The sequence below is a fragment of the Calidris pugnax genome, unplaced genomic scaffold, assembly GCF_001431845.1.
Source record: "Calidris pugnax isolate Ruff unplaced genomic scaffold, ASM143184v1 scaffold8, whole genome shotgun sequence".
Lineage (NCBI taxonomy): Eukaryota > Metazoa > Chordata > Aves > Charadriiformes > Scolopacidae > Calidris > Calidris pugnax.
Window position 1 is genome coordinate 15953288 of NW_015090830.1, and position 13781 is coordinate 15967068.

The 13781-nt window shown below is 39.8% G+C and overlaps 1 protein-coding gene across 1 annotated transcript in view; it reads right to left on the reverse strand.

Annotated features, from left to right (window-relative positions):
* Window positions 1–8558: 8558 nt before the first annotated feature.
* The window catches only part of LYRM4 (LYR motif containing 4), an 85894-nt gene continuing 80671 nt past the window's right edge, over window positions 8559–13781 (reverse strand). Inside the window, exon 3 of the mRNA XM_014940923.1 lies at window positions 8559–8929. Coding sequence (XP_014796409.1) covers window positions 8867–8929 — 63 coding nt within the window. The 3' untranslated portion in view covers window positions 8559–8866. The remainder of the gene's footprint in view (window positions 8930–13781) is intronic.

Here is a 13781-nt window from a genome sequence, read left to right on the forward strand (position 1 = left end):
TTTTTTTGGAGAGAGAGAACAAGGAGACTGGGTAGTGTGGGCTTTGCTTTTCCCCTCTTGAAGTGAATTTTTGAGGTCTTGATTTGGGCTTGACTTCACTTAACCCGGTTAGGCAGCGGTGCACGGAGTGCGTGTGCGGAAACTCAGCAGCACGTTCTCTGCAGATGTAATTAGCATCCCAGTTTCCCCATTCTCACACCCGTTTCAAAGACACAGCACCGCAACAGTGTGCTTTGCCTTTTTTTTAAATTATTACCGTTTTTTTTTTAGTTCGACGGACTCTGTAACAATGTGATTCACTGCCGTGATCACCTGTCAAACTCCTGACAGGCCTGCGTGCCCGTCCCTCCTTCTGCCGTCCCCCCGGCCGCGCTGAGCAACAGGCAGCCGTGTCGGAGCTGGATGTGGGGCTGGACTGGGCTGCTCTGGTTTTTGTCACTCAGCACACTGTGACACCACTCCCCGCCTTCCCCAGCCTCGTGCGTAGATCCCGTCTGGCTAGTAGCAGCCAACAGGGACTTCTGCAGAAATATTTTCGCTTAAAATAGACTGGTGACTTCTTTTCACACAGTTGACAAAGTCTAAAACCGGGACGAAAGGAGGAGTTAAAAATGTTTGCTGATGCTGGGTGTATCCAAAGGACGTGGGTAACACCTTTGAGTAACGCACTCTGAAGTAAAAAACGGCGTCTGCCTCACACATGGTTCTGAGTTTTCAGATTTGGGGAGCAGTGACTGATTTGGATGACCTTCTCACCGAGGAGTGACAATGCGATGTAGAGAGGGTGTCCTCAGTAATGAATGGAAACAAGTGCCTTAGTCCAGCTCTCCTTATGTTACATTTTTGCACCACATTTCTCGAGTATTTATAATTTATTTGACTTCTTTTGCTACATCTTTTTCAGTATTTGTATGTTGTTGGGAAAGGGGTTTGTGTGCACACCGTGGACTTTATGGCACTGGACACTGAAATGATTTCTGTAGTCTTCACTCTTGCACTGCAAGCCTAGAGGTTGACTACTGCTGGTGTCCCAAGTCCTGAAATGAAGCAAAAAGTACCAATGAAAATGGGTTTGTAAGAATAAAAAAAGCTTTGAAAAAGTTAAAAAGCTCACCACTACAACTCTTTTTTTTCTTGATAGCAAAACATAATGGGATACTTCTTTGCTTTGCAGCCTGGTTGTGCCCCTACCCTAAAGAGGGGGTCAAGCTATTAGTGTGTCTCAGGGTAACCAGGGACATGCTCATCAGGAAGCAGCATTTAGGGCTGTAGCTGAAAATGACTGTGGTCCTGCCAGAGCCACAAGGCAGGTGGCCCTGTGAGTACATGATGGCTCAGGATGCTCTTGGAACAGGCATCCTGTGCAGAGCCGTGAGGTGAGGAAGCTTTACCAGCACGGGTGGAAAATAGGCAGGTTCCAGTCGAATTTTGGTCTGGCTCTTCCACAGCTTTGACTCATTTTATTCTGATAAAATGTCTCAAAATTTGGGTTAATTTTTTGGATGAAAAAACAAGTAGATAAGATACTGTCAGAATGCAGAAAATGTTCTGACATGGATGTAAATTCCTCAGCAAGAGCTTGGAAGATTATTTTCTTTTTTAAAACAGAGCATACTTTTCTCAGGTCTTCATTTCCTCTGAAGACGTAAAACACTTTAGAGCCCATTGTGAGCACCTTAGAAAAAATTTGCACCTCCATAAAATTCCCTCTACTTGAAAGTAAGTCTTCAGATAACCTGCCTCTTGAGAGAGCTGGTACAAAATTGGAGATAGAAGCAGGGTGCTTTCTGGGGAAAAGATGTGAAGCAGAGGGAGCTTCAGGCTACAGTTCCTGCAGTTTTGCTAACAGATCCAATACTGCTGAAATGCAGCCTGCCCTCCCTCCCTCCCTCCCTCCCCCTTAAAAACCCCGTACACAAACCATAGCATGACAATACAGCCAAATATGAAGAGGTGTTTAATTTCTTCTGAAATTAAACCATCCAGCTGTTAGAACAGTACCCGTCTGCGCGCAGAATAATGGCTTTGAAAATGCGGGCAAACAGGAAAAGTTCTTAATGTTGTTTTCCAGGTCACACTAAACTCTTGCCAAATCATGGAAGGTTTCAAATGAGAATAGTGAACTCTACTACTTTGTTTTAAAACTATGGTGCGTTACAGGATTACAGGATATTACTTGGAATGAGCTGATACGAATTAGCCTTTTTTCAGCTGGTTGTGTCAATGAAACGGTGTGCTCTTAAGCTGGTATGTGATGCTAGCAGCAGTAAGATCGATTCTTCATTTAAGTACGGTGTAATATTTGGGGCTTCTGGAGACCATTTCTTATTCTGTGTTTTGTTTATTAATTGCTTCAGAGAAGAAGGAAACTTTGCCAAAAAAAGGGAGGGAGGGATCTCTCCTTATCCAGAATTTAAAGGAGTATCCACATTCTGATGGTTGTGTCTGGGCAGAGGCACAGAGCTGGTACCTTGGAGAGTCAGGTCTAAACTATGGGCAATGGTGGAAAACATCCACATCACAAAATCTAACATTTATCTGTTCTCTTCAGATGCGTGATCTGAAATTCAAGACATGGGAAAGTATTTGCTGGGACTAAACAGTAAAATGCTTTTGAGTGCTTCAGAAAACTGGTGCCGATCTAAAATCCTGCAAATTGTGAGAATTAAAGCACAACATTTTTGTGTTTTTGTAACAGGTGAAGTGTTTTTATTCATTATTAAGCATTACTTTTTGTGAAAGGGGGAACCTCTCAGACGAGAATCAAACACACTCACTTTTTAATAAATAGTACATTTTGGTACTTGTACGATGTTATAGAAGCACAGATTTCCGAAGCTGGTTTCAAACACTGCCTACACACACAGTTCTCTGCGTTTTCATAGATGAGGTTACTGGGGGCTGCAGAAATGCAAAACCTCAGCAAAGATTACATTGGGCAGCAGTGTAAAAATCAGAACTCGACCATGTGTGTAGCCCATCAGCAAAGCACAGGGCTGCTGCTCGTGGTCATTGGTTGAGATACGTGGCGTAATTGCAATTTTATTCTCAAAGAAATGTATTCAAAATGAAGTAGTTCTAATTCCATTAAATCAGGAGGCCCAACAGAGTAAAATGTTAATTGAAGCACTCTTCTCGTTTGGTTGCATTACTGTTACTGTAGTATTTTATAAAGATTCAGAGCATAACTTTTGGAGGATGTGCTCATAAACACTCTCCCTCCCATAACTTAAGAAAAAAAAAAAAATGATAAAAGATTTGTTAACGCTCTCAGAAAAACTCCAGCTCCAAAGATGTTCATTTTATGCAGATTTCATTTCCCCACCCCGCCGCCCCCGGCCATGGATTAAGGGCTTAGGGAAAAACAGCTGTCAAATGGTTTTATAGGTGTATATAAAACCAAAAAGTTTAATGTAGTTGAAACTCCATAGCGAGTTATTGTGAAGGACATCAAAGTTAAATCTTCCTTAAGCGATTTTTTGCCGCTTGCGCTTGCATTTAAATTCAGATGTAAATGATTCTGAAAAGGACTGTGAAGCTAAATTTACTTTGGTGTAATGAAGAACTGCAAACTTGCATGCAAACTACTTCTGTTTTATTTAAAGCTGAGGCCTTCAGTCAGTACTTGAAAAGCCTGGCTTCTGCTCCCATTGGCTTCCCTGGGATTTGGATCCAGCCCAAAGTACGGCGGGAAGGTAGGGGAAGCGATCTAGGTTTAATTGTCTATTCTGTTCAGAGCCTTGTGTTACGGGGTTAGGATAACACGGCGCTGTGATGAATGTTCATCTGTCAAGAGTTCAAAATCCGCTGTATATGCGTGGCAGTAATTAAATCACCTTAATTGTTTCTCATGATTCTTTTTTTTAAGAGAGGGAAAATTACTTGTCTTGGATTAGCATATTGCCAAAGACTGGTATAAATATTTATGGGGTGCACTCTTTCAGTAGAAAGCCTGTACATTCTTCACAGGTCTCCATAGTTCTCTGACTCTGAACACAGAACAGTAGTCATTTAAATGCACTACTTACCATCGCTTCCCCCTCCTGTAAAGCTTCGGTAGATATTGGGCTTCACAGTAAAAAAGGTAAGTAGTTTAGAAAGAAGCATCTCTTGCAACACATTGATGATGTTTAATTTCCTATGCGAGCTGCAGAATCCTTTGAAGGTGCATGTGTTTGTGAAACAGGTTTGAGACTTCTATTTTTTTCCTTTTACAGTTGTAGAAAATACACAGAGTTGGAAGAATTATTGGCTTCTCTCTCCTTTTTCCTGCTTCCACATTAAGGGCTCGTGGACTATTCTTATATTCTAAAATACTGAAAAAAGTAAGAATGTAAGCTCTCAGTAAAAGAGCTACACACCTTCCTTCTTTTTTTATAAAAAGGTCATCGAGCAAAAGATTCCTAACAGTATGAAATAATTATGCCTGTGTTAAGAACTGTGGAACAAAGTGAACAGTATACTCCTCACTTGAATAATGCCAGGATTTCACTGTAGATCATGATGGAAAACTCAGGAAAACAGTCGGCACAGAGCTCTTTCCTGACTCTGTTTATGTGTACGTATGGTCCTTGCTGGGTATGGGGAGAGATGCGTTTATGTTGCATTGTTGGAAGTCGAGGGACTGGCGCTTCTCCATGAAATTACTCTCTGCCTGCTGATGTTAGAGGGTGAAAGTAATGCTTTTAATGCCTGGATACTTGGTGAAGCTTTATATAGAAATGGGAGTAGTAAGTTAAAAATCCTTTTTGGCCTATTTCAGCATTGTATGTAAAGAGTTCAGTGTAAAGTGTTCACATTCTACTTCTCTTGGGTTGCTTTCCTCCAGGACAGCTGGACCTCTGACATATCTGGGCATTTTGAAACTGAGCTGTCAATTGCAATGAAATCTCTTGAGGAGTTGTAACACACAACAGAAATGCCTGCCCTTTAAACAGTTACTAATATTAAACAATTTGTTCTTTTTTCTTTTTTTTTTTATTTCAGAGTGCTTTTTCCAAGTTTATACTGTGAAAGTCATGACAAACCTCAGTATATGTAAACATTCAAATTTTGGTGCATACTGCTGAGGTTAATGGTTTGCTGAAATGTTGAGATCAGGAACAGACAAGCATTTTTAATATAATACAAAAGCAAGCTTGTTTTGCTAAGACATTGCAGCTCTAGTAAAGACATTTATTGAGCTCCTTTCTGTTCTAAGGAAAAGGATATACTTTTCATAATGGTGGACGCTGTACATAAGTCATGAGATCACTCCTTTTGTGTTTTAACCATTCCTGTTGTTTACACTGCTTTGACAAAATCCAACAAAGCTCCTGTCAATGTGCCAAGAGAGAGATTTAATGAGTATTGCAACGTAAACGGAACTGGCGAAGCACAGAAGGTGCAGCTGTAAGAGCACAGCAGCTCTGAGGCTGGACCACGGTGCCAGCTCTCCGGGACGCTGGCTCCATCAGGGATGAGGACCACGTGCCTCCCCAAGAGTAGGAACAGGGCAAACGGGTACGAACGTAATCCTAAAGGCATCCCAGCCTACAAATATTATTTCTGCGCTGGGCTTCCTGAGCTAGATGTGGTTTCTAAGTATTTTCCGTCCGCAGTTTGTCGGATTTCGATAATAAAGCATTTGGTAAGCTATGTTTTTATACAGAACTGGGTATGTTAATTTACTGAAAACGCACATTAGGCAAGGAAAAAATAGTATTTCTAGGTGTCTTCCAATCATGTACAACTGATATGCACATAAATAAGAGTAATGGAGAGTGCACTTACACATGTGTTAGTGAGGAAAGGAAACACATAGTCTGTCCAAAAGAGGGAGGGAATGGACTTATAAAACGCAGTGATTTTAGTAAAGGCTAATACCTTTGCTAGCTTTGCACTTTTGTTAACAAGTTAGATAGTATTACACAAGTTTTTGGTCCTTAGCAGCAGAAGTTGTCTTATGTTACTTTGAATAAGTAATATATAAGTACTGTATGGTAAGCTGATGGTTACTTTGCCATAAGAACCAATTTTTCTTTGAGAAAGTGAGCTGTCTTAACCTCTGCTCTATGGATTGGGGAGAGAGGGAAATCAAGAGCCTGATTTTTTTTTTTTTTTTTTTTTTTTTTTTGTATTTTTCTTGATGAGTCCTCTCTGTAGAATGTATCGTGAAGGCTACTACTGCTCCTTTGGAGGTATAAATAGCTAAAGGAGAGAGAATTTGAGTGGTAACCTTGAGACAAAAAGTAGGAGCACAAGGCATGAATTAGGAGTGCAGAACTGTACCTATCACTGAAACTTAACAGAATTTTCAGGCATTAATGGAGAAGTAATCTCCTTCATACTTCTGAGGGACCTGTATGACAGCATGTACTATCTACAGCTGTATTCTTGGTGGAAACTGAACAATAAAGAAAACTGCACTGGAAAGGTACTGGTATTTTGTAAGAAATGATTGCATATTTAAAGGGCCTCCATTTGAAAACAATCATTTTTTCTTAAACATGGTGAAAACTTTGATTTAAATAGTAAAAATGTTGACCCTCTTTATAAATTAGGGCTACGTTATTTATAGGGAAGCTTATTTTGTTTCTTAGCATACACTTGCAGGTCTTGAATTGGTGTGCAGTGCTTGTTCCACTAATTAAGCCATTTTAAACAAAGATTTATCTTTAAATCTTTGCATGCACTGCTTTAGGGACCAAGTCCCTTAGAGTGTAAAACTGGGAGCCCTTCCAAGCCTGGGTCCACTAAAAGTGTAAGCTTGTAACAGTTCTTTGAGTTTACTGGAAGCTTAAATAGTAATTAAACCTTTCTTTCCCTTCACTTTCACCGTTAACTTAAGTGCACTTAATTATCCAGTTGTGAATGTGGAGACTTAAAATACAGAATCTAATGTATTTTACCTATTAGAATAATTGCAATCCATTTGAATAACATGGCCACTAAACACAATTTACATTGCAATACTTATACACCTAACGCGAGGACAACTATTACTGTATTTTTATTTGAAAGTGAGAATGGAGGCTACAGTTGTAGTTTCAGGAAGTCACAGTAGCTTATTCTGTACACTATATCGTTAATAGAATGCATTGCTACATACTTCAACCTAACTCTACAAAATTATAAAATACACTTTAAATGGTAGCGAGAAATAGGAGTTTGTTCTAAATCGGACACTTTTGTCTATCCTCTGCTTTAATTACCTTATCACACAGCGTGAACAAACCAAAACAATGGAAGTTCTAAACAAAGATGAATTTTGAGAAGCATGAAAAGTAAGGGGAGGTTCTCAAAGGCCAGTGTCATGGAACTAGTCTTGAGTTTCTGTTTCTCTTCTTAATAAAGCCCACAATCCCCTCTAAAAAGAAGCTTTTTTTTCTGAATGCCATTAAAAAAGCTTTGCGCTGCTTAATTTTTCTGCAATTTCTAATAGAAAACAAATTCAAGCATAGCAATGACTTGAACAGAACCTGATCAAAATTTCTGCATTTCTGCTTGTCTTTTTTTTAAAACATATTGTCTTAAAAATGTTGATTATTCTACAGATTTAATAGTAAGCAATAAAGACCTATACTGTGTTCCACTTTGCTAGGCAAAGCTTGCTGCCGATTTGTGACTTACAGCACTTGAGTTACTGTCACAGTTAGGTTTTTTTTCTCCTGCAGATTTCAAGAGCTTTGTGAAACCTTGCATAAGGTGTGGTGCCTTCTGCTAATAGCTGCATCTCAACAAATTTAGAAAGGACTCAGTGGTGAAAATATAGTTTAAAGCTCCCAAGGCTCGGTGATGCAAGACTTACATTCATAGAATGGTTTGGGTTGGAAGGGTCCTCAAATATCACAAAGTTCCAACCCCCTGCCCTGGGCAGGGACACCTCCCACTAGAGCAGGTTGCTCAAAGCCCCGTCCAGCCTGGCCTTGAACACTTCCAGGGATGGGGCATCCACAACTTCTCTGGGCAACCTCTTCCAGTGCCTCACCACCCTCACAGTAAACAATTTCTCCCTAATGTCTAATCTAAATGTCTCCTCTTTCAGTTTAAAACTATTACCTCTCGTCCTATCACTCCACTCCCTGATAAAGAACCCATCCCCATCTCTCCTGTAGGTCCCCTTTAGGTACCGGAAGGCTGCTCTAAGGTCTGCCTGGAGCCTTCTCTTCTCCAGGCTGAACAACCCCAACTCTCTCAGCCTGTCTTCATAGGAGAGGTGCTCCAGCCCTCTGATCTGTTCATTGTTAAAAGGAGGATGAGACTGGTTATTAACTCTTGGATACTAAAGAACTAGTGAAATTTTTATGTCACCTCCTGAAATGTCAAGGGATGCTCTTTAAAGAAACCACACAATGCAGCTTGTGATATTTCTAAGTATCAAAGTCCAGGAGATGAAAACTCGGTTCATCTCTGGTTTAAATATTTAAAATGAACTATGTATTTAGTAATTTAATTCAGAAGCTGTATACTTATAAATGAAACAGTCTCAAAAAGAACTTAGTAACTGGGTGAGGGGTTTTAAATCTAACACATCTTTTGTGCACAGTGAGAGAAAAGGTCAGCAGCAGAATAATGTATCTGGTTACAGGTAGTTTAATGAAGTTTTATTGTCAAAGTAGGGCAGGAACTATTTCATTACAAGGGACATACAAGCAAACAGATTTAAAGACTACCTTACATGCTATTATAAATCACAGCAATATATTTTAGAACATGTGAACCATTAGAAAATAGTACTTTGGTTGCCAAAAACTGAGTCTCTCAGGCATTTCTTCTGCTGAACAGAAAAGCTCAGACATGTGCAGTGAGTTTATGCATCTGTATGTGGCACTGTAGGATGCTGAACATGGTCCAGTGTTGCTTCAGGATCAGAGTCTTCTCATAGCTATGTGTTTCCAGGACTCTCAATAACCAATTTCTGCGTGGAATACAGCTGGCCAATAGTAACCTGAAATAAAATAAAAATATCAGAAATCTTGAACTGGAAGGTAAACAGGTAATAATTTTAGCTTCACAAGAGAGACTGAAAACACACCAAGAACTGAGTAGCCCATATATTAAGATTTTTCATAATGACGTTTTTCTTTCTATGAGCACTTTTTTGGTAAATAACACTGCTATCAGCCTAGACCTTAAGAAAAATAACTGATACATAAAAGATCTGCATATATAATATCTTGAAACTATGACATTGAGGAATACTGTTCAAAGGTTCATATTAAAAGTTAACATTAGAAGTAACTACAGAGGGAAAAGCAAACAGGCTGTATGTTTAGAAAAATGAAAGATGAATATAATGAAAAATAGAAGGATGCATACAGTCAGCAGATATTTCTTGTTACGCTTTTTGGGTGGACAGCCTAGATATAAATTGCACGGTACGGTATTGTTTTCCAGTTCCTCTGGAAACCTAATTTAATTTGTCTTACAAATGGTGAAAACAGTTACACATTTATTTCAGCAGTAACATTTTACACACACTGGAGCTGACCTCTTGTTTATGAGATGGTATTGGCACCTCATATATTTGTGCTTTCCAGTGCAATGAGGAAATTAAAAGTGACAAAAATGCAACACTGATGCTTTGATTCCTCTGGTTTAGTACTTTATAGTCCGCATTGTAGCATTGGTAAATTGTAGTCAGATTGCAGTTGGTGATACACACAGCTCTTTGCTTAACAGTTGAGATGTGGAAGGAAGATGTTTCATGCAAGTCCGCTAATGTAAATAGGAGAAGACAACACTTATTTTAAAAGTATGGATTTTGGAGTCTAATTTTTAATATCTATTATGCCCTTTCTCACCCCTACTTTCTGCCCAAAGCCTGGGTACACAGTAGCTCTGTGTCTTTTTCACAAAAAAAAATAATTAAAAAATCATGTATTTAATTATGGAATTAGGACAAAAAAGGCTAGATGCTTAATTACACTAAGCACAATAGATTTAGTAGAATGTAATACTGCACAAACTAAGTCTGACAGCAACTTAGGCTCTCAAAGTAGTTAAAAAATAGAGAAAGAAATGATTCAGTATTTTTCATTTACCATTTTTGAGGGGAAAAATCCTGGCAGCTCTTAAATAAAAATTTCTCATCTATGCCCACACTCACATAAAACGCAAATAATATTGCCTTTTAGGAAATGAACTATTTCATCTTCATAAACAGCCTTGTCTGAAACTTGTAACGCTTTGATTTTAATCCTGAAATATTTATTACAAGGGTGGATTTATGGAGCCATTCTTAAAGGGACAGAAGTTCTCCTTGCCAGCAACTATTCCCTCTTTTGGCACTTTGAACTAAGTCAGTAACAGCACACGAACAACCCTGATCACTTTTGAAATGACTTATGAAGTATGTTTGCATACAGAATATTTGAAACAAAGGCCATACACGACTGCGGCATGTGTTACCAACACAACTTTTAAGCTGTCAACAAGTGTTACTTATCAAAGAGAACTCGCTGCTCCGGGTTGTGTGGCAGGCTGTGCACTTTAGTCGCTGCCTTACCACAAACCACGCTGTAGCACTTAATTTTTGTATACTGTGTTTCGGAGCCCAAAGAATCTTTAATCCTTTCCCACACAGTAGAGCAAATTTAATGGGAGGCTCAGAGGGATTACAAAAATGCTGAAACCTGAATTGCATTTTTTTTTTTTCTCCGCCAACTGGGGAGATGGATGAGGCTGAGTACGTGACTTCTCAGTCAATCATATTCAGCCGGGGCAGACGGGTTTGTAGGAGAAAGGTACGAGCTGTTGTTTGCTGTCCCTGTGCCGAGAGGTGGTATTATCTACCGCCGTCCATCTTGACTCGAAGGCAATAAAGCCATAGATGTGTGTGTTGAGCTGCTTCCTTCTTAAACCACAGGCGTGCAGGCGTGTTTCAGGGAGGGCAGAGCCCCCGGTGCCGTGCTTGCCTGCTCTGCTGCCTCCCTTCCAGAAGCCGTGCCACGACATTTTAAGCTGAACTTTGAAACGTAAGGATTTTTTCTTTTTTTTTTAAACCGCTAGCCTTGAATTTCTGACATTATGATCAAGCCTTTCCCATGCACTTCAGACAAAACAAATAGACCTTCCGTTTATAGCTGCTGAAAAATTCACATCCATAAACATCCACTGCCTCAGCAGAAAGACCGCACCGGTGTTTACACACTGACACTCATTAACCCTCTGAATCAAAGCAGTGTTCTCACAGCGTCCTCGCCACTTAGGCAGCAAGCATCACCGTGGATCGTCCTCCCAAATGAAAGACCGCAGTGCCCCTCTCTTGTGTTCTTTTTTCATCACGTGTGTTTGCAGCTTATACACCACATGTAATTTACTCTTCCGGTGGGTGGCTGGCGGCCAGTGCAGAGGTCAGTGGCAGGCTATTTTCATTAATCACAGGAAGCTTTTGTGGAAAAAGGCTCCACCATTTGCTCAGCAACTCTTGTCACCCAGAATTTCATTTACCTCTCTAAGATAACACGTTGCAATTAAATTCTGCAGGAAAGAATGTACAATAAAGAACCACTTTGTCATCAGGAGAAGAGAATCATTAGAAATATAAAGGCTGCTTTTCAGATCTTAGTGAATTACTGATGTTTAAATTCTGCCTGCAAAATTATGTACTTCAAAAGTAAGTCTGACAAGTTCAGCCCTCAAAACCTGACAACTTGTCCTTGTTCAAAGATTTAGTACAGTTCAATATGGTCAGCTTTTTCTCGTGAACTTGCCTTCCATCTGAATCCAGGACAAGACTTAGGGCTTCAGAATTTATCAGCAGATGTGAGTCAGTCAACAAGTGGTGAAAAAAGACATTATTGAATGGTAAACACTGGTTCATCTTGTAAGCCAACCACTCTCTCATTTGGTGGTTGTGTGTTCATTTGGAAATAGCACTTCTCCTTGCTCGTGGCTGGCAGCAGTGTCACAGGAAGAAGCTACTTCATGAAATCTTTCACAGCTATCAAGAAAAAAGTCAGTAAGAGACATTTTTCCCCAGATAGCAGAATCTCAGAGGTGTGTTATGGTGAGGTGTAATAAGATTTAAACAGTTGAATAAGTAGAATTAAATACTGAAAAAAATCCATCAAACCCAACGTCCTGAAGACATTAGAAGAATGTGCTATCATCTTAAAAACTCAACAAATCCAGTTAAATTGCCCGCTCTGAACTCTGCCCTTTCAAACGTTCTATGGCTGGCCAGTGCCTGACTCTCAAGGACCCCTGTGGCTGGTGAGCAGGTTATGTGTAGCTTCCATGCCAATCCATGCAATAGATACAACTGCAAGGGGACAGTGGTGAACTGGGAGGTAGCCTGAATCGTAGGAGCTGCCTTCCTATCAGACACAGCCACACGTGGAGCAGATCCTGCAGACCCGTTGCCACCCCTTGCAAAATAATGCTACTATCAAAATACTCATCTTCTTCAGGTTTTGAAGGTACCTGGCACATCTTATAGTTCTTATCCATATGAAGTTTTCACTTTGCAGCTCAGAGTTGAGGGAGAAGTGACTGCTCCTATTTCTGCAGGGCTGAAAACAAGCTGATTGGCTTTTAAAAATTTGTCTGTCTTGCTGCAAAGGTAACCTTACAAAGATGACAGACAGTGGGTCGCGGGACAGCAAGCAGTGACTGATTATGGGCTTAAACAGCCAGGTAAAGGTTTGATATGACACACATCCAAGGAAGAAGCAGATCTGCAGAGATAACTCTTTGACCCTGTGTGATCTTTGCATGCTTTCAGCATCCCGGTGACCTCTAGGCTCCCACCTCTCCTCTCTTCCTAATTGTTACCTGCTAACGTATTTCAGCATCTTGCCTTTTCTCTTTCATTTACATATAAAACTTGTAAATCCACAGAGCAACTTGAACTCTTTGGAGAGCCAAACGCAGAAGAAGCAGGTCTTCTAAAGAGTCAGTCCCGTGTGGGTAAAGGGAAGAAAATTAATAGAGGCTGATCTCAGCATGCAGAAGAGAGAAATCACTCAGGATGCTGAGTGTGGCAAGGAAAGAAATACAAAACATTAGTACTTGAAAATCGAGAGACAAAGACATGGATAACATTGTGCTGAGTATGGTATAACAGGTACTCTAGTAATGCTGAGACATTTGATATGTAAATGCCCAAACCATTCACAGAGGACCCTATGTTTCGTAGCAACTACATAAGCAGAATTCATCAAAGCCAGTGGGAGCGCCTGCCTTACTTTTGTCAGTAGTATAATACAACAGCCACTGTCACAAAACACACATTCTATGTCCAGGAAAATACTGTAATGTTGGTGTATCACAGATAAACTAACTCCATGATACATATAAAGACTAAATTGTCATTATAAAAGGAAAATATTTCACTCCTTAGTGTTCTCTTGGAACACTAATTCTGAGAGACTTTTGGAATGAAACACTGAAGAAAATGAAGGCCTTATAGACAGATATAACCAAATAATAAATATGCTTACTGAGAAGTGTGATAAAGCAATTTCCTAGCACTAATAGGCTTTCATACTGTGAACTACTGCAGAACTAAAATGAGCTGCCACTTTATACTCAACAACAGTCATAATTTACATTTTTTTGTACATTTGTACAAATTTGTATTTGAAGTCAGATGCTAGAAATGCAATGTACTGAAAGAATCAACTTTACCCTTACTTCTCTTGTAAACTGGGGGATGTGGCTGCCAGGAAGAGCTGCAAAACAGTTATACAAGGATGTATGTGGAGTGTTTGTAGGTTAATGTCTTTCAGAAGATTACTTATCCACCTGTGCCTTTCACCCCCACCCCTCTTTTTTTTTTTTTTTTTTTTAAATAA